Below are 24,974 nucleotides of genomic sequence, written 5' to 3' on the forward strand. Positions count from 1 at the left end.
ACACCACAATTTTCAAATTTCCTCTAATTATAGTGGTGGAATATATAAGCCTTTATTTTTATTTTAAACAGAAGTCTTTATTTTTAAGAATATATAATGCAAGTATTATCTTGTTTCCTAAAGCTGACTACAATCTACTTTACTTTGCCTTGTTTGTTGGGTCCTGTTTCTGGCACTAATGCTCATATGACACATGCACACAAAAATGTATTCATGGGCTCCAAGTTGTATTCTGCAACTGTCTGGTCAGATCATACACTCCAAAATTTTAAGTGGGAAGCTGAAATTTTGGGCCCCTGGTCTGTGGAATATAGCAAGTGGCTGGCTCATGGTAAAACAGCAAGAGTGAGATGCCTTCTTAGCCTCCCCTCATCTTTTGAATGAAATATAATTTGGTGTAAACCTCAATCAAAAGAAATTAAGCAAAGAAATATTCTTTTCCAACATTTTAAAGCTAATAAGATGAAATCTTTTCTACTCTAAGAAATTCAGTGTGAGCAATGTTATTGAATTCTAAAACTTACATTAATAATTAAAATAATTGTATTGGAAGTTATATTTTACAGGCTACTTTTAGCTGATGTAAAAACAGTTAATTAATAAGTATAATAAAATAGATTAACTTGGGTCATTATATCATTTCAAAATTATTCCAGTCGATATTAGAAGTTCACTCAACGGCTCTCCTTAATGGACCCTACTAATTGAATTCTTGTTGGTTACTACATAAAAGTTTTAGGAAGAACAAAATTACTTTCAATCAGAACACTAGCAGAGATTTTGGCAAACAGAATATAACCCACTGAACATAATCTAAGGATAATGATTAGGTCACTTTTCTCTCTGAATTTTCTGTCCACTGTGTGATAGCATTCAAAATATTTTTTGTAGCTGACACATGCCTAATAGAAGTTGATTGTCAGGCAAATTCTTTCCATATCACTTGAAATTGGTATGCTTCAACACCAGTCAATTCCACACAAATTTATATTTGAGTGAAGGAGAAGAGAAGAAATAGAAATAATAATAATGCTTATGAAGGTATTTCAATTTCTAGCAAACATATGGCTACAATTACTATTCTATTTATTTTGCTCACATATTTTATATTTGCACTATGCTGTAATTCTCCTGGAAAACACCTTTCCAATTAGAGTATTGTTCTTCAGGGTTTGTTTGTTTGTTTTTTACATTCCAACGCATAAAAATGCAGCAGGCTAACAATCTTGAAGTGAATGAGACTGAGAAGAGTGTAAAACTACTTAAAACATGTCCCCTAAACCATCCACAGGATATGTAGACTGATTCCAGTGGTAACTGGAAAGATTTTAGAAAAATCTTTCAAACTGCATGTGAGCATGTTTTAATCTCTATTTAGTTTGGGCTGCCACTTCTAAATTATTGTAAAAATTCCTCTTTGTTTTGTTGTTGCCATCTACTATAATCAGCACCACTATTTTTCACCCTTCAGCTCACAAAGAAAGTGTGGAAATCACAGCTGGAAAATATTTATTAATTTTATTTTATTATGGTTTCATACAGTAAATCTTATTTATTTCCAAATGACATTTAGGGCATTTACATAAGCACCACTTTTATTTTTATTAATAAACATAATCCCTGATTTTGTGGCACTCCATAGATTATACAGATATCCATAGTGCAAGCTACAGCATGATCATAAGCTATTTTACGAAAGAATTTGCATTATTTGTTTTGTAGTTAAGAGCCCTGAGAGTTTTGTTCCAGTGTTTACATTTGTATTGGTATTCAGCCCAGACTAATAGGGGCTAAACACTATAATCAAGACTAAGCTGTCTAACTTTACCAATTTATTCAGTTGTGTCAATTTAAGCCTTTAAAGAAGCATGATTAATACATTCACTTTAATTAACTTTGTGTGCATGCTTTGTCCCTTTGCTGGCTTCCTCTGGGCTAGAATCATGAGTTTGTGGATGAACAAGTCTATGAAGAGAGCTGCATGGAGGTTTCTACAGTCAATAGACCCCCAAGCCACAGCCCCTCTCTGTCATCTCAACAAGGTGTCACCAGTACTTGCTGCTCACGAAGACATAAAAAGACTTACCGCATCCCAAACACCACCATTGCTGGCAGCCGTCAAGGCAGTGTACAAGAGCTCAGCACCATCCAGATCAGATGTGTGGAGAGGACGCCTCTGTCTAACAGGTACCTCTTATGCATCAGTGCACCGAGAGCTGAAACCCCTTCAGTTGTTAGAGATGTGGATGTGTCATGGCTTCCACAAGCGGGCTGGGAGGCTAAAGATAAAACTAAAGTGGTCATCCAAAAACGAACAGTAGGACTGAAATATCCCCTGCACTTAATTTTCTCTAGACTTAATTCTAAGATAATAGAATAGTCCCTCTCTTTGCATTTCTGCCCTCTCATGTTCTCCCCACAAAATATTGTGTATTCTTTGCACAGAATATCTTCCAGGGACTCCAAATTACATAGAGCACCAAATAGTACTGGCCATGGACAAACATGTAAGAAACAACACAGAAAAATTTGCAATTCAGACACACAAGATGAGCAAATGGGAAATGAAAGAAAGTTTTATCACCGCTGTTGTGCTATTAATTTGGTGCAGAAACAGAACATAAATAAGACCTCAAATAAAGACACAGAATGGGGAAACTAAATTAGGTTCCCAGAGTCCCAAGTGTTTTAGCCATAAGATAGACTCTTCTAAACAAACAAACAAACAAAAAAAATGGTTAAGAAAAAAATATTTTGCCATTTGAGGAGTTATTACAAAAGTTAGGAAAGTGCAGTTTAAGAGTCTGTAATTTGCTGAAAATATCTGCTCTTAGAAATAAACCATTTGGCTTTTGGATGTATCTGAGCACCATCTCTGAAAACAGAGGAAAGGTCTCGGGAGACTCAGAAGTGTTTTCCATTGAACTCAAATATACTAGCATTTAACTAAGAAGTGTTCTCCGCACTAGGTGTTATAAAGATTGTCTTGTTAAGTGACATTTTGAGTAGCTTACTTTGAATAGTTATTAGGTTTGAATTTCACTTCCATGAACAATTTAGCAGCTTGTAGCTAAAGGAGTTTTTCAGCTGCTGTGCAATGAGACCTCAGCACAAAGCTCCAATCTGTCTTAGATTTTCAGGAAATGTTCTGCCTGGATCCTTCTTTTCCCTGCTAGAGGACTTCTCTGGGTGAGAAGGAAGGCAGAAAGGGGGCCTCATCCTTGTCCATACCTGCTACTTGCGTACATGCTGGTATGGCAGTGCTGCTTTGCACTTCTGAGCCTCTGAGCTCTGTAATGCAGAAAAGGACCAGCTGAGACAGTAGAATTGGGTGTACAAGAGGTTTGCAGTAATATGGGCTTTCTTTCTTCATGGGTTTTTGTTTCTTCCTCCAGCCGATCCAGCTTAAATGCCAAAGTGGAAGAGTGTGTTAAACTAAACTGTGAGCAGCCTTACGTCACTACAGCAATAATTAGCATCCCAACACCTCCAGTCACCACACCTGAAGGAGATGATAGGCCAGAGTCTCCCGAATATTCGGGAGGAAACATTGTCAGAGTATCTGCTTTGTAAAACAAGGAATTATTTATAAATTAGAATAAAGACCACTTGCAAGCTGAGCTGGAGCAGTGGGAAACAAGTCCCGAGGAATGAGAGAGCTGACAAAGACAACACCTCTTGATGCGTGTGCCAGCAGCGATGGATCGAGAGGTTCAGGAGAACCACAGCACTTTGTGGGTCTCGGTGTCGTAGCGTGTAAACCAAGTGGAGTTTCTACACACTGTTGAAAATGACACATGGTGGAAGCTTCTGTGACCATCCTGACTTACTATATGAGCACAATGAAATGTCCCCATTGATGCTTCTTCTTATCATGAGAGCTCTTTTTAGAAAAAATAGAAAAAAAAAAAAAGAAAAAAAAAAACACAAAACAAAAAAAAAATAGAAACAAACCTGTGTTCCTGCTGAATGCAAAATGAGAAACATTTTGATAACTTGTCTTTTTTTTCTCTTGTTAATAAACCACAAACTTGTTGAGAAACTATGAAGAAAAAAAAAAAAAAAGAAAAAAATGCTCATATGAAATGTTTGTACTGACTGAAATAAATACAACCATAATGCATGCTGAAATTATTTGTAGCTGTGATCTCAGTTTACTTTTGTTGTTTTTCAGATTAGGCATGATAAAATATTACTGTAGAAAGGGGCATTTCTGTGCACTTACAACAAGCTGATTGTTAATGTTCCATGGTAGTTGTACAAATAACTTCCCTTTGAAAAACACAGTATTTCTTATTTAAACACTCATTAGTGAACTAAAGGTGTTCAGTTAGTTCAATATTTACTATGGTTTTATCTTGCTTCCTAGGTACTGTTACAACTGCAATAAGTCATTGTACACCTGTTGTATCAGGAATCAGGATTTATTTTTCTTTAAGGTATTTTACACAACTTCATCTGCACTATAAACTGCAAATTGCAAACATTTAAATAATCTTACAGCCAAACTGTGCATCACAAATGTGCTACTCAATCACTGTTTTGTCCACTGTCCTCTGTTTCTATGACAGTTCATTGTCTGCTCCAATGTTACCGTACTGTTTGGGATTTTAAGGCTACTGATGAATCAGCATAGTCATTTGTTCTGTAGACATCTTGTCTACTTCTATATTTTCAGAACAAACCTCTTGTTCCAATGTACTGTTACAGGATCAATACTATTTGAAATGAATTTACAACAAAGGTGTTTTGAGGATCCACTAAAACTTATCTCCAAACCTTTTCCAACTGACATTCTGCAGCGTCCAGAGTAAGGCAGAAGACACTGAAAGGTGTTCAGTAAAAATGATGACTAAATTATTTTTGTAATGATCTGTAAACTTGCATCCTAAAATTTGAGAATTTATGTTGTGTCAAGATATTTAATTACCTAAGAACACTGACAGAACAATGGATTGGGTCCCGAAGCTACAAAAATGCAATTGGTATCAAGTGGAATTTGCCTACGTGGGCAGGCCTAGAAGGCACTGCGAAGGCTCTGCTAGTTAATTTTTTTTGGCTTCATTTTTAAAATGAATTGATGCATTGATGTTAGCAGGAACCTTTCTGATAAAAAAGTGACATTTTTCTCCATAAGAGTGCGTTAGAAGATGTATCATAATGCTTCCTATATACATGAACTACCATACATCATATACATCAAATATACATGGAATATATGCATATCAATACATACATATATACATCGAGAACACTGGATCAGAAATGATTGCATGTCTGCAAAATAAAATATGCATATAAATCAAAGGCTCGGTGCATTAGAGGCCATTACAATAAACGATTAACAGTTACTTAATAGTTTGAGTAGTGTATATTTCAGAATAGTATTTGTTAGCATTCTACTGACCTTAAAATTTACATTAGGAGAAAACACCCACTGAAAACTGAAACTTGCTGATGATACACCACGTTTTACTGCACACAGATACTATTATTTCTCTGTACATGTCAACAGAGATTGAAGAGTAGATGATGGACTATCGTGCTACAGCATATACACCAAAATATAACAATGTCACATACTAGACTTAAATTGCAATTAAAAGGAGTATATAATGTAATGAAATACTTTTTTTTTCTTGTTTAGTTATTCAGAAGCTTAGCTAATTTGCACTGAACTTCCCACTTTTTGTGCAAATCAGAATAACTTACCATAAACTGAGCTTCTAAATTTCTTTTAGATCAAAATAGATAGCAGAAGCATAGATTGTCCTCTGACAAAACACTAACTCTGAGTATTTCTGAAGTCAATTACATTGCATTGCTCTCCTTTCTTCTAGCCTGTTAGAAAATTGCAGTAGATCTTCTGAAGCTGGTGAGTTACCTAAGTTTTAATGGGGTTAAAAAGAAACACAATGGTCCTAGAGTTTTTATTTACATACTCCTTCTACCCATGGCCACTCATAACAAACTGGCTTAGTCTCAACCTTTTGCTAAAACAGTTCTTGATATAAATCTACATTGATACTATCAATCTGCAACAACAGCTTAATGCCATATGGAACTTCTTGACCAGTTACATCAGGTAAATAATGTAAAAAGGCAGTTAGTGAACCCAGCTTGAGACAGATTACATACAACCCAGGAAGCCTACTGACTCCATCAAGTCATGTCTCTTAAAAACGCTTTATTCTCCTTTTCGCATGAATTAAAAATAAAAATAAAAATCACACTATAGCAATACACTTGCATAACAGTTATACCCCTGAACCAATCTGTAGTTTCATTCTTAAATTACAGTTTAAGGAATAATTTAGTATGATTTTGCAGTCTTGTCTTATATTTCCATATGTCACATGCAAAATCATTAATTTATTCTGAATTTGGGAAATACACATTCTTTTGGTGTTTTAGGTGATTTAAATACTGTTTTGGTAGTGAATGACTGTTGATGACTGTGTAAAATGCATCTGTACTGTACATGAAATGTAATTATTTCTGTGTATCATACAAAGAGACCGAGGTTGTTGTTTTTGACAATTTTGTTTGACAGTCATATAGCGTATTTCAGAAGGCAGCATAATACATGCATTATGCTGAATAAATAGACATTTGAGGAATATTTAAATAAAACATCTGCATGCTTGAATGGGTCAACCTGGTTTTGCAATAACTTATTCATGGGACTTGTTTTTTTTTCCTACCAAGAGTCAAGGAACAGTAAATCTGAGGACAATGAATGTCCCCAATACACATTTCAGGCAAGCACATCTGAGCCCATGCAAACCATAAGAGAGCCACCAAGACCAGCATGCTGCATTAACACAGACTTGCCCTTCTCTGGGTAGGCAGCCACCACATTTCCCTTCCCCACTGCCCTTCACTATTATTGCTGCTACGAGGAGCCCTCTGCCAGTTCCTACCCAGCCTGCAGCAGCAGAGAAAATTGGAGTATTGAATTATTTCAAAAATATTTTTCAAATATTTCAAAAAATTTCTGCTTTGTTTTGAATATATCCAGGCACCGACTGGATATGTCTCCCAGGCTACAAAATTACCTCAAGTCTGAGAGCAAATTCCTTTGATATATTAGTGCACAGATGTGATCAAACTCCTTTCACAGCAGCAAACAACACACTGCAGATCATTTGCAAGGGGCAAACGATAGTGCAGATGATGCTCATCTATCAGCTGCCTATGCCATAGCACTGGCATGCATGATGGTCAACTTTATCAGGAGCTGAACCATCCTAGACCATTTTTAAGAATGACTGTCCTCCCATAAAATGTCTTCAGAAACAGAAAACATATACTTTACATTTGAGATTTTGTATATAGTCACTGTGGAAACACACCCACTGCTGAACGAATGCATTTGCAGCAAAGAGCACACTGCAACCTGCACATGCTCTGTGGGAAAGGGTGATGTTCAAGAAGAAAATTGGTCTAGAGGAGGATATATTAGTAAAATGACGGGATTGTAAAGATTTGCACTGGGAGGGCGCTTAGGAGTTTGTATGCTCTCTTGCCCGTAACTGGGGCTCACCGTGGTTTTATTTTGCCATTGACCACAGAAACATCTGATGCTCAGGTGTCCTGGAACAGCCATGAGCAGTAACTACACAGCAGAATGGTGTATAACCAGAGAGCTGGAATAGCTGTCAGTCATGGACAACATCAACATAGATAAATTGACAAAGGCTGTAAGACATACCTAATTACCTAGACCATTTAGTTTCTTACTTGCCTGCATTATCTATTTATTTACTTTTCAAGTACCCATTTTCACTGTATGCACTAATACACACAACAAGCAACTGAAGGCGGGGGAGTGCTGAATAAAAAGCAAGCAGATGCATAAAAATTCTTATGTATTTAGGACATCACAAATTGTTAAAAAAAATGAAGTCTATCATACCAGAGTTTTAAGTTTTTAGAAACAATTTTGTTTCAATAATTCACATGAATTAAATATAATGCTTTAGAGATAAATAAATAAATAAATAAAACTATTCAAAAAAGTATTTTAAAAACCCAAAAACTATTTTAAAAATACTTTCCTGTATAATAATTACATTATTTCCCTTATTATAAGTTGTGTAGTCACTGCCAAAAACAGCCTCTGTTTTTACTATATATTCTTTATAATATTCTCTTAGATTTGCAGGGTACTTTTACAGAGTGGGTGGTTATAAAGAACAGAAAGCGGTTATACGTCTTCCAGAAAGCCTTGACTCGTGACCTGCTGGTGGATGAAGCAATACCTTGTCCAAAGACCAGGAATAGTGAAGTTTGTCTCATAAAAGTATCCCCATACTCCCAAATTATTTCAGTGTAAACCTCACTCAACCTCACTGCTGCAGCAAGTTCCCTCAAGTGTGAGATTTGTGTGGCTGAATGGAAATGTCTGACGTGGGCAGGGGGTGACCCATTTCCTAACACATTAAGTGATCTGTGAAAAACATTAAGGAGCAGCTCCACAGTTGCTTCTTGTGACAAGAAAGATTTGGTTCATTACAGCTTATGCTGCACAGAAGAAAGAATACACCACCATTCTCCTCTGAGTACTCCTGCAAAACTAAGGGGAAAAGGAAATTAAAGGTTGAAGTAATTCTCACTGCTGCAAATGTCTCTAAATATTCCCCTTTTGCCAAGCAACCTCTCTCTTACTTGTATCCTAAAGCTCTACAGGAAAAGAATAGACTTACAGCAACCCAGTCAATCAATTTTAAGGTTCCTTTAACAAGCCCTAGAAAAACATAGACACCTCATAGCCTGAGCACACAAAAAGAGAAAAGTTTGAAAGTGTTCCAATTTACAGCTAAGACCTAGATTGACAAATGGGGTTAGATACTCAAAATAGAAGTTTTCTATCCCAGAAAAGGAATACTTTCATCATTCCTGACACGTAAATCTTTCCCTGAATTAAGCTAACCCCATTCTGAATGCAGACTGGCTCAGGAACTGGGTACCAAGCACAAGTTACCCAGACTATAGATGTTTGTTATCGTGGAAGTCCAAAAGCACTGGTCTGGGAGACTGGTCCCTTATCAAAGGAGCCCCACCATAATGAAGGAACCCCCACCAAATCATTTTTCGAGAAGCAGTACCACAAACCCCTAATCTCTCTATTCATGGTATGGATTCACCACCCCCTGGACCTAATGTTTTAGCTGTGATTTGATAAATCCCTTTCAACATTTGAACTGAACAAGAGGCATTGAACTTCTTTATTGAAGAACTGAGTAGATCCCAAGGACACGTGTAGACCGTTTCTCAGGGTGCTCTTCAACACCTTGCTTCCATTCTGCTCTAAGGACTGGCAACCCCCACAAGGACTATATAAGTACCTCCACTATCTGTTACACTGCTGTAGGAGTAATTGTGGGCTTAATGAACAGTGGCATACTGATCTCCACCCTAAACACACACATCTCATTCTGGATGATCTCAGGCATAGGTTCATTTCTCTAACCTCCTTTGTCAGACTGGCAGCTTGGGTACATAAATACTCCTCAATCTCAAAGCAGAGGATCACTACAAGTCGACATCTAACCACTACACATACATAACATACTGTATTTCCAATATATATACAGGATGCACAAACAAAATTTAGGCAGAGCAGCAATACAGGTATCTCACAAACCCAGCTCAGGAGCCATAATCCAGATCTGAGGAGACTCTACAAGATATTCTATCATATTCATGTTTCTTAAGATGAATGAAGCCTTAACCCCTAAGCCTGTCCTAGCAAGCTCATCGTGTTCAGACAGCTATACTGCTGCCGTAACTACACCTACTGGCAGTGCTTCTTAACCACCTGGGAAGCCTAACACCAAGCAACTTGGGCTGTAAAAGCAGCCCAGGACTAGAGGCACAGCTGTATTTAGAGAAGGTTGAAACTTGGAATTATCACAGGGTCTCATAGCCTTATGTGGCCTAGGATTTAGACTAGTAAAGGAAATGTCCAAATGTTAGGACTACAAAATCATAAAATATTCATGCTAGCAAAGGAGCTCCCCAAAATGAACTTAGGGGATTCCAAAGGGACCCTGACAGGCTTGAGAGGTGGGCCTGTGCAAACCTCATGAGGTTCAACAAGGCCAAATGCAAGGTCCTGCACCTGGGCTGGGACAATTCCAAGCATATAGATACAGGGTGGGAGGAGAATGAATTGAGAAGAATGAATTGCCCTGAGGAGAAGAACCTGAGGTGTTGGTGGATGAGAAGCTCAACACAAGATGGCAATGCGTGCTTGCAGCCCAAAAAGCCAACTGTATCCTGGGCTGCATCAAAAGAAGAGTGGCCAGCAGGGTGAGGGAGGTGATTCTTGCCCTCTACTCTGCCCTTGTGAGACCCCACCTGGAGCACGGTGTGCAGCTCTGGGACCCCCAGCACAAGAAGGACATGGAGGTATTAGAATGAGTTCAGAGGAGGGCCACAAAGATGATCAAGGGGCTGGAGCACCTCTCCTACTAAGACAGGCTGGAAGAGTTGGGAGTTGTTCAGCCTGGAGAAGAGAAGGCTCCAGGGAGACCTTCCAGCAACCTTGCAGTACATAAAGGGGGGCCCCCTGATTGGAGGCATCCCAATCCACTGTGTAGTGTAACAGGTCACTGTGGCAGTCCAAAATTCAGGCTTTCTTAGACACATCCTCCTTTTCTACATGGAACTTTCTCTGTAGCTACAGACATGTACAGAAATGTTGCTCAGGCTAAGCAGTGGGAAGGACGAAAATCTGCATACGTGCAGTAATGCTGGGCATAAAACCTTCTGAAAGGCACCTAAAAGTATTTCTGACAAAGTCATTCCAATCAAAATGTGGAGAGCTCTATCCTTTACCCTTTTTCTTAAATCCCAAAGTAAGTATTAGTATCTCTGTAAGAAAGATACAAAAGCAAAAGATAATCTTGCTTGCAATATAACCTGTGAAGTAATTACACCCACTTGTAGACTGCTAAAAAACAAACAACAGCCCACACAACTGACAAGCTTAATTTCATGATCCCTTGGAAGCTTTCTTAGAAGCAATAAAAAAGCAACTGAAATTTACAGTTCAGTTTCTCCATGACAGAATAAGTGGAATGGGTAAAGATGCATCAAATTAACTCACACTAGCAGGAGGACCCTCCTAACTCCCACCAAAGCATTCACGCTCTGTGACTTCAAAATGAAAAAGCCATTATGGAATTTAAGACAGTAGTGATTTTATTGTCTACCAAATCACACCTTACTTCTTTTTTTTTCCTCTTACAAATTCCAAAACAAATGAAAGAATTTTTAAAATGTAGTTCTATGTAAAAACCCTATTTGCCACAAACTACTGTACTCAGTGGAACAAATATATATTTCAGGAGCATGGCTGACTGTAAAAATAATCCTATGAAATAAACATTGTTCATAAAAATACAGTAAAATGCACTTTCCCCATGTCAATAAATACATTTAATGCTGTTTCCAGTTGGCATTTTAAGCCACTAGAGAGCTCTTAATGAAGTACAAGCCAAAGTATAATTTCTCCTTATGTACTTTAACAATTATTGCAATAGCATCCAGAACGGTAAGCATTTTCCTTGTAGTCTTTTGTTTCCATCTCCATGGGAATCACAGACAGGAGAAAAGATTTATTTATAAAAAAATAGGCTACTCCTATAATGATCCCCATTTTGGAAAGACTGTTTAGTTGTTTTATTTTTTTTTCTTTTTACTAAGAAATAGTCCATAGAACAAACTGTTTCAAAGGAGAATTCTCTAGAATTACTCAGAAAATTAAAGTCTATTGTCCAAAATCATTGTTTTGTTTTTAATCCCTGTTTAATACATTTAACCGTTTAATAAACTTAAAAATTAAACAGTTACATTAGATAAAAATAGAAGTTTTAGAACATCTTTAACAACAATAGCTAAGATAAAGGTTTTGTTAGAAAAAGAAAATCTTGCGCTTTTTACAGATCTTGCAATTTTTCAAATCCAAGTATTTACTTGAATTGTAGTTCCGCTATCCATGCACACACAAAAACACACAATTATATATACATAGATCCCTGATTATTTTAAGACATTTTCCAAATGGCTTATTAAAAATGTAAAAGTCAATTTCAGCTGAAGTCACATTTTGTTTGTCCAAAGCACAGTCATTTCTTCAAAAGACAAGTATCTTTCTTCCTTTCCCATGATGCTTCCGCAGAGGTTTTGTCTATCTACACGTGAACAAATCAGTATTTTACACATCACTCATCTTGTGACAGTAAGTTAACTATTACTGTGCCCAGAGAATGAATGCCTTTTAAAAGCAAGAACAATTCTGTTATACAGCTCTTCTAAGAGGCTGAAATACAGACATTTCATTATCTTTCTTAATGCACAGGCCTCTTTATCAATCATTAGCTGGTTTTTGAAGCATAGGAAGACTGGTATATTTGGTATACTTGATGGAACAGAATAAAAACAACAAAAAATGATTAAAACCCCTGTATCTTCTTAGATTAATTCCATCACCTACAACTCTTCCATTTCAAAGTGTGTATTAAAGCTATTTGACATCGATGTATGTTCAAAGATTCTTGTTAGGCTTGGTTTCAGTAGTTCCACAGAATGACATGACAGCTGCTGCGAGGTATCATTCTTCAGGGACATGATTTGATCTGCCCCAGGATCCCTTCTGTCATAGTACAGAGCCCACAGCAAGGTAATAGTGAGGATCATAGCCAGAATCTGCGTTACTCCAATGGAGATTCCAAGAAATCTCAGCACTTGCAATTGCTTCGTCCCCCTCAAAAATGTGTACATTTTTTTACCGCATCCCTATGAAACAAAAATAGATAAAAAAAAAAAGTTAGTCAATATTATTTGGCTTGCAGTTCCCAAGGCTTAGCCAGTTTTAGTACTGGCTTTTCTGGCTCCCCCAAAAGATCTACAGACTTGCATGACCTCATCAATGTTTCTTCTCACCTTTTGTTTTTAAGTGTTACCTGCATCCATCATGTGCCAGTTTTTTAGTTCAGCAGAAATACTCTATAGAGTAGGAAAATCATTACATTCCAGACACTGAGTAAGGAATAGTGAAAAAAAAACACCCTTGATGGAGGATTTCTGACAAATTTTGAGAATGTATTGAGTACTAACAGAACTTCTTTAGTACTGAGTAGTAACAGTATCATATAGCATTATTCCAGCTTTTCATTCTTGAAATAGTAGCATTTCCTCACTGCAAAAAACATATTCATTTATGCTAGTTACACTCTGCCAGCCTCATGTATCTGTAGACTATACTCTAAAAATGAACTTGGCTTCATTTCTGATCTGAAAGCAGAAACTTCTGCCATTTTTTGCATAGTTTACACAAAGAACCAGTTTTTCCTTGTCTTGTGCAGGGCCAGTCAAGGTATATCTCTTGCTACAAAGTAATTTCCTAAAGTCTTTGAAAAGTCTATTGGGTATTGGTTCAGCGGAGAGAAAGAAAAATAAGTAACACCAGGTCATTGAGACTGGTAGGGAAGGACAAAACCAATATTGTGAAAAATGACACGGAAATTCACCTGTTAGAAAAATGGACTAACAGAATCACAAAATATCCCGAGTTGGAAGAGACCCCCAAGGATCATTGAATTCAACTCCAGGCTCCACATGGGAACACTCAAAAATCAGGCCATCTGTCTGAGAGCACTATCCAAATGCTCCTTGAACTGGTAGGGCTGGTGCCGTGCCCACTAACCTGGGGAACCTGTCCCAGTGCCCGACCACATTCTGGGTGCAGAACCTTTCCCTAACCCCCAGCCTGACCCTCCCCTGTCCCAGCTCCATGCCGTTCCCTCGGGTCCTGTCGCTGTCCCCAGAGAGCAGAGCTCAGCGCCTGCCCCTCCGCTCCCCTCGTGAGGGAGCTGCAGGCCGCCATGAGGCCTCCCCTCAGCCTGCTCTGCTCTGGGCTGAACAAACCAAGGGACCTCAGCCACTCCTCATATGTCTTCCCCTCTAGGCCCTTCACCATCTTTGTAGCCCTCCTTCGGACAATCTCTACTGGTTTTATGTTCTTCTTATATTGAGGTGCCCAGAACTGCACACAGTGCTGGAGGTGAGGCCGCCCAGTGCAGAGCAGAGCAGGACAATCCCTTCCCTCGCCCAGCTGGCAGTGCTGGGTCTGACGCACCCCATGGTATGCTTGGCTCTCCTGGCTGCCAGGGCACACTGCTGGCTCACATTCAACATGCTGTCAAACAAAATCCCCAGTTCCCTTTCAGTGGGGCTGCTCTCCAGCCTCTCATCCCCATCTGCATATATAACCAAAATTGCCTCAGGTGCAGAATTTGCTGTTTGGTCTTGTTAAAATTCATATGACTGGTGATTGCCCAGCTCTCTAATTTGTCAAAATCTCTCTGCCCTAGAGGGAGTCAGCAGTTCCTCCCAGTTTAGTGTCATCTGCAAACTTACTCAGTATACGTTCGAATCCTACATCCAAGTAATTTATGGAAATAGTAAAGCCCTAAAATGGAGCCCTGGGGAACCCCAATAGTGACTGGCCACCAGCCTGATGTAACCCTGTTTACAATAAACGTTAGAGCCCAACCCACCATCCGATTGTTCACCCATCATATTATCTACCTGTGTGCTGGACATTTGTTCCATAAGGCTATTGTGAGAAACACTATCAAAAGTTTTGCTGAAATCCAAAAAGATTACATCTCCTGTCTTCCATTGGTCATCTATATGGGTATCGTCATAAAAGGAAATTAAGTTAGTTAAACAGGACTTTACCCTCAAGAACTCATATTGGCTGTGACCTGTACCATCTTTCAGATGTTTTTCAATAATTCCCAGAATAATCTCCATAATTTTACCAGAAACTGAAGTGAGACTGACAGGCCTGTAATTACCTGGGTCTTCTTTCTTACCCTTCTTGAAAACTGGGACAAAATTTGACCAGTTTCCTGAGAGTTTTTGGGGACCCTCCTCAGATTCCAAAGACTTTTGGACGAGAGGTCTTGTGATAACATTGGCCAGCTCTTTGAGTATCCAGGGGTGAATCCCATTTTTCCTGCACTTATATGCATCCAGCTGGAGCAGCAAACCCTGCACAAATTTGCAACTAGCTGGGATTTTATTTTTCCCACAATCAGGGTCCTCCATCCAACCCAGGGCTAACTGGCTTAGCATAGTGGTTTCCATGCTTCTTTCCCACCTATACACCATCTCCAGCTGCTGCAGCAGCACCAGGAAACACCCCTAGCCATAGCAGGTCCCCAAGCTGAGTCAAATTAATTACACCTCTGAAGCAATACAAGTACCAACACCCATCCTGCAGACTGCTATTCCCATGGAGACTCTGCAGATGTTCGAGCTTGAAAGTCACCTCACAGCATTATTGTCATGCTTTATTTCATATCTCACTGTGAGAGTGGCTGCAATTACCCACCCTGCACAAACCTAGGCGGGGAACTAGACCCTTCTCCAAAGAGCTTACCACCCACATGCTGTATTAGGAAGATGGTTATACCCATCACCTCTCCCTACCATTGTACAGGTGCAAATCCAAAGCACTTATTTACAGAAAAATAATTATTTACACCAAAAAAAAAGACCGAAAAAAAATAAAAAGTATGTTAAAATACCGTAAGCAGACATTTTCAAAAAATGGAAATTTAGGAAGAATAATCTCTTATGTAGAGCACATGCTACACAGTTTGCGCATGTGGCCAAGTAATTACTGCACAAGGTTTCTGAAAAGCTCCCAAGTCCCTGTAGATCAGCAAGGATCCACAGAGATGCTGGCTCTGGGGACTACTGGACAGCAGTGCAAACACAAGCTACACTACTTGCTGCTCAGAAAAGTCTTAGAAAGGATAAAACTCTGAAGAGCGGGCCCTAAGCTACTTTGACACATGCTAAACTTTACAGGACTTCACAGTACAGAAATCAAAGGAACAGCATCAGCAAGGGAAAATTCAGAGTAGTAGTCATTATAGGATAATACTAAGGAGTACCAGCAGGCATTGGTCCCAGCAGAAGACCTCGTGGAACCCATCAGAATGGGCATTACCTTCAAAACACCATTTTTGTGGTTATGTCCTTCCTACAAATCTTGTAACTTTTCTATGAAAAGAAAGCAATTGATCAAAATGACATAATCTGAAGATATATCAGGCTATAATAAACAACACTTTTCAAGTTTTACTTTTTCAAGTAAAATTCCTTCATATAACTTCAGTCATGAAGTTATTTGATGAAAGGCCTGATTCTTGCCTGACACACAAAATTCACACTGCAGTCAGCAGGTTCTCATTTAGGATATAAATAAAATCAACATACTACAGAGTAAGTTAAAGGATCTCAATGTCTTTACACTCTTCACGATGCCTTGGTGTTTTTATGTTTTTATAAATTAACACAGTTTAGACACAGAACAAGGAGAAAATCTGGATTCTTTGAAATCTGAAAAAAAGAAATATATAGCAAAAGCTATGTAATTGAACTTGATGAACAAAAATCACCACGTTAGTGTCTTTTTTTTTCCTGCAGCTAAAAGACAGTGGTGTAATTAAGTAACTTTCCAAATTTGTTTTTAATTACAGAGAAACTGTCTGCGTTTTAATACTTAGATAACGTTAAGGGATTAAGGTACAAGCTGGTCACAATTTAAAAATGCTCAACCACAGCAGTATTCAAATTCAGTTCATTTGTTGCCTGGAGGAAACATCCATTAACAAACAGCACTAACATTAATGCCTGCATCTCCTGCAGAAAACACACATAACTGACACAAATTATGCCTGATCTAGATAGACTGCCGCCCTTTTTTGGACATTTAATGATGTTCTCACAGTTTTGCTCTAATACCTGTTCATAATCCGCCTCAAAACTGAGAAATACCCAGCTACCCCCGTTATCCTCAAATTCATTTTATTTCTGCTTATGCAACATATTCATCGTTGGTAGCCTGCAATTAAAGAGTACACAAATATACTTCCCTAGGCAAAAGTAGTACTTTGTCACTAAACTGAAAGCTCTTGTTGACAAATCATAAATACTATGAAATTTTGTAGTGATCATTCAGAGGAGTATTAGCTTCGAACTCCTACTGAGCTATTAAGGTATTAAGCTCTAAACCAGTATTAAGGACCTGGTTCAAGTTTACTCTAAGAGCCATTTGGCATTTTCAGTATTAAAACAGAAACAAAGCATGTTTTTCTGATTTACTGCAACACCACAGTACCAACAGAATAATAATCAGATCTTAAATAAATAAGATCTTCTCAGAGCAGCAGAGAACTGATAAACCACAAGCACATGTAACATCTGTTATATATACAAGTTCTGAGGATTGTCAAAATTATACTAGAAAAAAAAAAAAAAGTAAAAATTAACACACAATTTTGATTTTTCTGAAGCTATCAAATCCTACCAATTATTTTACAAGACTGGCAGACGTCCCCTTGTTCTCAGACCAAACTGAAACAAAATGAACCTCCTAAACATGAGGACTAAGAAGTCCTCATGCACACCCATTTCAATTACAATCTAAGACTTCCTTATTCTATGAATTGTACAAAGGTGAGGGGTTTGTCAGAATAAATGCAGTTCAACATTTAAAAAAAAAAAAAAAAAAAAAGGAAAGAAAGAAAGAAAAGGCTTTCAAAATATAGCAGCAGGAGCACAATTCCTGTCAAAAATACTTTCAGGCAAGTCTTCAAGTAAGCCACCATCCTTTCAACAGAAATTGTTATTGCAAAGGACTCCAAATGAGACCACAGAGAGCTCAGAGATCCCAGCAGAAAATTACAGCACAACTACAACAAAATTTTATCCATCCCAGCCAACAAACTAAACTTCTGTTTTCTGAAATACTGCAAAGGACTTTTCTGAAGTACCAGAATGGATATTTACATAAGCCAATTTTAGCCTAGCGAGGCTAATCTCATCAGGTTCCCTCTAGAATCAGCAGACTACATAAATTTGTTTTAAATCACTTTCTAAAGAAGCTTTCCTCCTTCTGTTATCCAAAGCAGAAGTCAGACAGATTAGCCTTGCAGTTAAAGTTGTTTTTGCATGACAGTGATAAATATAAGAACAAGGATATAGTACAAGCCTGTAAGAAAACCCACAAACAAGCATCATGGAAAAAAAAAAAAAAAAAAAAACAGTTTTGCCAACCAAACACTGTACATAACTCGGAAAGCAAAACATTATTTTTGTGGCTGGTGAAACAAAATAAAGGCTGTCCCATTTTGGAAAAGATTCTGCAGTAGAAAGCCAAATATATGTGTGTTTGTGTTTATTTATTTTTTTAATAAGAGATTAAATCCAACTAAAAAGTCACTGGGGTATCTAGGGTAGAATAGAAGAAGAACTATAAATATGCCCTTCAGGTTTCTGTTAGAAAAAAGCCAGGCAGTCTCTCTGCAAATCTAGTAGGCATTAATTTAGTCTTTGTGCTCCACAACATCATTGTCCTTCACTATTAATTCTCACACATCCTGGTAGCTACTTGACTTCTTGTCATGTTAGCTCTATTGTGTCTCTGATTCTCTTCCTCCACCGGCCTACTTTTACTGAGAGACTTCAAATTGAATCTAGCACTTTTGACATTTAACACAGTTTGGAACACAATGGATGGTTTCAGGAGTTGAAAAATCCTTCCTAACAGCTGTTATTTTTATTCTCCAAAAGTAACTGAAGAAAATGTTACATTATATGTAACAAAATGTCAAACTATACCGTCAATTAGTTTCTGGGAAAAATCATGATTGGGAACTTTGTCAACATCATGGAAGCCCACCTTCAAGGACTGGGCTTGTCCTAGTATTGATCTCGATTTGTATGTCACAGCAAAGAACCAGCATGGTTCTCTGTTCCAGGCCTGGTTCCTCATGGACTCATTCCCAATTTCACACCCAAAAGAGCACACTTAAGTACCACCATTCATCTTCCTTCGTCTAAAAGTAATATTCAAGGTAAAGAAAGAAAAATATCTCACAGTAACTTTGGCTCAGGAATTACCTAAGCTATATTGGTGGCACTCAAGGAGTAAGTGTTGGACTACTACCAGACTGCCTGTTGAGGTGCTTGGTTCAGCTTGAACACCTTTGCTTAAGTCCTCTCCTCTCACTTTCCAGAATCAAACATAGAAGTGTGAACTGTGGCTGCAAAGTAGGCGAGCTGCAGTTGGCTATAAAAACCATACCGAAAACAAAATATCCTCCCTCATGCCTAATTTACTTCATCTCTTCAGAAAAACACTGTGAAAAAAGATCTGAGAATCTCAGTGTCTTTGTCAATAGATGTGCTCCTGATTTTCAGTGTCTACCTCCACAGTTAAAGGACCTTCTGACATCTATAAGAGAAGAAGGTGTGCAGATAGGAAGTTAGTGCTTCAAGAGTGCTGCCTCTGGAGGTCTTCATTAAAAAAGACAGCAGATGCTCAAAACCTCAGCATTAACAACATTAACTTCTTTCAAAAAACAAACAAACAAACAAACAAACAAACAAAAAAGAATTGCTCTGCAAACCTTTTTGCTGCAATGCAAGAGAAAAAAAAAGTTTGGAAAAAAGAAACCGGATCATGAAGACTGCACAAAGCCATCTGAAATACCCATATTTTTATTCTTACCTCCTGATAAAGGTCACTGAGATCCTCATGATGTGCCTGCTTAGAGCATCCTGGGAACTCTCTGACACAACAGGAGTCAGGTGGCCAGTCCATCTCTGTCATTTCCAGCCAGTCTGTGAAGTACACCACCCCACAACATTTAAACTGCAAAGGAAGGATTAACCAAGATCAGCAATAATGATGCTACTTCTTCACAAAAGTAGGTCATCAAACAAGTTAAATAAATTCCTATTAAAACATTTTGAAATATTTAAGTAGGACTAAAACACAAACAAGAGCTTTCAGGTACATTCCTCTGCTTTGACAGAAAAGTGGTGTGAAAGAAGTAATGCAGTGACCAATGAACACTTCAGAAACAGCCAGTGATACTGCTCTGTCCTTTAAAACCCCACTGTTCCTTCAAAGGAGGCTTTGCAGAAATTCCCATACTTTTCAGTTTTGCTATCCATATTACTGTAGACTAACGCATGATAATCTCATGGCAAGAGTGACCAACCACATCTGTGGCTAAAGCAAATTGTATGAAAAGATTATTACGGTCTTACTAGTAAGGACTACTCCTGCAAGGCTACAGCTACGGACATATCTGTTGAAAAATAGATCAGAAAAAGCATACAGCAGAGATTTATCTGAAAATAGTAAAAAAAAAAAAAAAAAAAAGTTTAAAAAGTGAGAAAAGGTAGAGACGTTACAAATATTGAAAGACAAAATGTAAATGGAAGAATAGGGCATCACAGTAAAATATAATAATAAAACACAGCAACAGAAACAATCATAAAAGTGGGAACTCTAGCTGCAAAGCAGATGAGCCATAATTGGCTATAAAAACCACCAGGACTAACAACCTGTCTTCTCTGAAGAGCACACCAGAAGATTTAAAGCCAAATGACTAGCCTACCACATTCCTAGCTGCATTCACATAAAAAACAGCTGAAGCAGCTATGTCAGATTTTTTTTTCAGCATTGGATGGGGAGTTGATATGACTGAGAAAAGGCCTTGTAAGAGGAACAAAATGGTGCTGTCCGTCCGAATGTCCTCCAGTACCAATCTCAGTGCTTACAATTCATCTAGCAAAGACCCATGGACTTGAGAACATTTGCCCCATTTACCCACCTCACAGCCAGACTTCTGTATATGATTAATCCACTTCTCAGTCATATTCAAACAGATCAGTGCCCAGATACAATGCTTGTACTCCACTCCTCTTACATACCCCACTTCTTCCATTTCTGAATTTCAGCACAGCTTTAGCGCCCCTATTTTTATCATTGCAACCATAAAGTCAACCTCATTGAACAGTCTCCTTATTATCGAGTCTTTTTTCCCCAACCCCAGTTCTTCCTTCCTGCCTTGAAACAACCCTTCCCGCCTTCCTTAGCATAGTCACAACTCTGGCATTAGACCAGCAAGGGAGGTGGTAGCGGTGGTGGGAAAAACATTTCCCGTCTCTCTCAGATGTTAAATAATACAGAAGAAAGAGCACACAGCTGATCAGAGATGACTTTTTAGGAATTGGAAAAAATCATAATGCTGACTAAAGAAGGGCTTCATGCAGAGTGCTCATTCAGGCATAAAATACATACCATGTTCACCCATTCACCATCTAAGTTATGAGTAGGCAGAACAAAAACGAGACTTCAACAGTTTAGTAGAAGTGGTAAAAGAGCCTTCTTAAATTCACTTCAAAGTTTCTCAAAATTCCTTTGGTCACAGATAAAACATCAGAAATTTAACTTAAAAAAGAAATTCTTCTCCCCTAGAAGAGTTAAGGCATGGCTTCTTTAGCAAAGAAGCAGATGTTTTATTACTAGTATTCACCTTAAAACCATTATTATGACACTACTATAACCAGGACCATAAAAGGCAGCTTTTTATTTAATCAACCTATGCATTTAAATCAAGATACAATATCAGCTCTATTCAAGGAATTCAAGACCATCTGATTATGTTATCTCAGGCTGCAGAACAGACACACGCTCTACCTGCATATGAAGGATTACTGTTTAATGTAGCACTTGAATAGCCAGAGCAAGGGTGAGGGGTTTAAATGCATGTAGTCCTCGCTCTCTGTTTTAGGTTTTAGTATAAATACAGACTAACCAAGCACAGCTAGGAAATGTTTAAATAAACAGGAAATCTGTGCAACACCAATAGACTTAAACACTTCAACAAGGGCAGCACAATGACAGGCATTTAAAGAGTTCTCTTCCTGCACATGAGTTACATTTGTAGTTAATGGGTTTTACCTTGGGCAATTTCATTTTTGTAACATAATACTTCATTCTTTAAAAATAGTTCTGAATTTTAGTAGGCTACAGGGCAAAGCTGTGAATACATAAGCAGTTTTTTGCTTTGTTTTTTTGACTCCTGGTCAAAGGAAATAAAAACCCTGATCACTTTTTGCTAACCTCAACAAAAGAGACAGCACTGGCATCCTTTTGGAAGCTTCCTGTGCCACTCAAGTCCAGGTAACCACGGTTCTTATACATGACAGCTCCATGAAAGGAAACTAACAGAGCATACAGGAAGGGTAGCATAGCTTAATATTAAAATAGAACATAGAATTGTTCGTTTTATTTTACCTGAAGAATTTCATTTCTTTATAAGCCATATTCTTAACTTTTATAATAATCCTAAAACGTGTTGGTATCCTAACATTACTAGCAGAAAAAAAGACAGTGCTAGCACTTTCATTGAGTTTAGTAACATGCTTACTTTTAACATACACAAAGAGAGTTTTAATATGTTCTGAGTGTTATTTTGAATTAGGCTTCATGTAACACCATGATTACACACTAACTAGATATGGATCTTCCGACTCCTGAACTGCTGGATACTTTGATGATATTGAGAATTACTTATATGACTGAACAGAAATAAGCTCTTGAGGTTGTCATGTCTGTCCACTACTAGTATTGGTAGCTTTTGTAGTAGCAGTAGTTCAGTAGTGCAAGCTACCAAACACTGGTCATTTATTTTAATTTACTTTTTGAGGTGCAGGTCTTTATAACATATTGATATTAAAATTTATATAACATGGATACACATGAACTTACCTGTATTAGGCAAAGCTACAGTATGTCATGTAAATAATATAATTTCTAAGAAAACAGGAGATCAAGTTGTAGAATATACAAAATAGTGTCTTTAGGACCTCCAGAACCTCAAAAGCAGGCTATCAAGTGATGTAAGAGACATTGTCACTACACAGGGTTCCATTTAACTTGCATTCATCTATTCACTTAAAAATAAAGTTTTTCCTTTAGCAGATACATAACACTAAACATGTATTATTTCAGTTCATGAATTAACCATCTTCTTACCTCCTTCTGAAAGAAATTCCAGGCATGGGTCAGCCACTGGTATCTAGGTAGGCCATAATTGGTCATCCTGGCTTTCAGAGTGATCATATCAGACCATTGTACTGGAACCTAGAACAAGGAAAGAAAAGTGATTGACACAACAGAAGGCCAGTTAGCTTGTGGCTCCAAACCGAGAACCTTCATCTACTCCGAGATCTTTTAAGTGCAATAACCAAAACAACTCTGTATTCAAATAAAACAGGAAAAATAAATGTTTCAACTTTTATGACACCAAATCTTTATAAACCTTTATAACAATAGCAGGAAAAAGTTATTTGGATCTTTTTCTGGTAATGAAGTGTACACTGAAAAGGAGCTATCGCATTTTTGAGAGATTCAAAGATTGTCGTGTACAATTTGATTATATTATTACCAGATTTTATCTGGCATAAAATTTGAACCAAGCCCCATCCCAGTCATCAGGGATGGAATTCGTCTACTCCAATTTAGTTATCTCCTTGTTGCCTCTTAGTCAATACAATGAAACAGGCAGCTGTCCAGGGTAATTCATCTCATCGCAAGATAAATATTTTACACAAGGCGGATGAATCATTCCCTTGAAGCCCCAAATCCACTTTCTTCAATGTCTATGGTGATAAATGCAGATTTAAATATCTATCTTTTAAATTTGTAACATTGAGATTAATTCTGCCCTGATCATCTTTCCAGTAGCTTTCTGGCTTTGACTGAAGTTGAGCACACAGGTATCTTGAACGTGCTCAATTAAGAACAGTAACAAGTTTAGAAAATGAGGACCTGTGAAATTTTTCTTCACACACACTCATTGCCTTGTAAATCTTCTTGTCTGAAAGAATAATTGTTAAATCATTTTTTAAAACCTGACTACACAGATGTGAAGAGCTGGTGCTCTCATCAGATGACGACCTCTAATCAGTAATTTGTTAGAAATAAAGTAAGCAAACACTATGGCACTGGGCATACAGTGCAGTTAAGAAGCAAGGAAAGAAACTGGCTTCCTGTTTAGCAGCTCAAATTTCAGTGTGCCAAAGTGAAACAAGGAGTTGAAGACTTCATAGTTGCCCTTCTAGGCACGCATACCATTTGTGCTGAGTTTTGCCTTGTTCCCACCAGCCTTAACAGTCACGGTGAAAGCAATCACAACTGCAATATAGGCTTTCATTTGGAGGGCTGGGGAGCCAAGCTACTCTGGTGGCTATGACTGAGCTCTCCAGTTCAATTTGGAGCAAACAGTAATAGCACTGTGTGAATATAAATAAATATAACTTGAGAAGAAAAAGAAAATCACAATGCTTTCCAAGAAGCCTGGTCCTTGTCCTTTGTATATTATGAATATATTAATAATAATAACAACCCAGAAATTTAACACACCTTTCACTTTGCAGAATTTTTATTCCTTGTGCTATAAAGCTTTGAATTCACCATTGTCCACATGAAAAATATATGGTAGCAGTACAGCACTAAGAATACTTATGAAAACAATGTCACAGAATACTTGCAAACATTATACTAGTCACTGTAATAAAATAATTTACTTTTGTACTCAATGCTGATTTTCAGTGCCGTGTAAAGAGAAATGTACTCTTTTTTCTTTGGATAATACTCTATATTACTGTAATTAAGATTTTATTTGCTAGACTGTTTTATTATCTTGAGTTGAATACAGTCCTAGGTTACACACATAACAAAAGGTGTCCTTTATGAAAACAACTAGAAGGAGGAAAAAAAATCAGAAAGTGAGAGATGGAAGTTAAAAACAAAACAAATCAAACTAAAACCCACTGTAGGAAGGCAATTTGAATTCTGGAGCTAAGGAGGGACACTGTCTGGAATCTGTATGTTTGACTACTACCAGAATATCTAGACATCAAACTGAGGACATCAATGTATCTGCTAAGCAGCTTCCTGCCAGCTCATATGCATAGTACTGCACAATAACACAGAACCATGAGATACATTCATTTGACTGTGCAGCGTATGTTTAGTTTTATAACAACGCCTTCATGCAGCATGTAAATAAACAAAAGTG

The 24,974-nt window shown here is 37.8% G+C and overlaps 2 protein-coding genes across 5 annotated transcripts in view; one reads left to right on the forward strand and one right to left on the reverse strand.

Moving 5' to 3' along the window:
• KCND2 (potassium voltage-gated channel subfamily D member 2) overlaps positions 1-6,657 on the forward strand; it is a 293,969-nt gene extending 287,312 nt beyond the window's left edge. For both annotated transcript variants that reach the window (XM_084531746.1, XM_084531747.1), the window contains 2 exons: positions 1,940-2,187; positions 3,396-6,657. In XM_084531746.1, the coding sequence (XP_084387872.1) occupies positions 1,940-2,187; positions 3,396-3,573 (426 nt within the window). In that variant the 3' untranslated portion in view covers positions 3,574-6,657. The remainder of the gene's footprint in view (positions 1-1,939; positions 2,188-3,395) is intronic.
• Positions 6,658-11,188: 4,531 nt separating this feature from the next.
• TSPAN12 (tetraspanin 12) overlaps positions 11,189-24,974 on the reverse strand; it is a 46,895-nt gene continuing 33,109 nt past the window's right edge. For all 3 annotated transcript variants that reach the window (XM_084531813.1, XM_084531811.1, XM_084531812.1), the window contains 3 exons: positions 22,928-23,035; positions 19,604-19,747; positions 11,189-12,807 (listed from right to left, as the gene is read on the reverse strand). In XM_084531813.1, coding sequence (XP_084387939.1) covers positions 12,502-12,807; positions 19,604-19,747; positions 22,928-23,035 — 558 coding nt within the window. In that variant the 3' untranslated portion in view covers positions 11,189-12,501. The remainder of the gene's footprint in view (positions 12,808-19,603; positions 19,748-22,927; positions 23,036-24,974) is intronic.

This window comes from Aythya ferina, assembly GCF_964211825.1.
Source record: "Aythya ferina genome assembly, chromosome: 1".
In the NCBI taxonomy this organism is placed as follows: domain Eukaryota; kingdom Metazoa; phylum Chordata; class Aves; order Anseriformes; family Anatidae; genus Aythya; species Aythya ferina.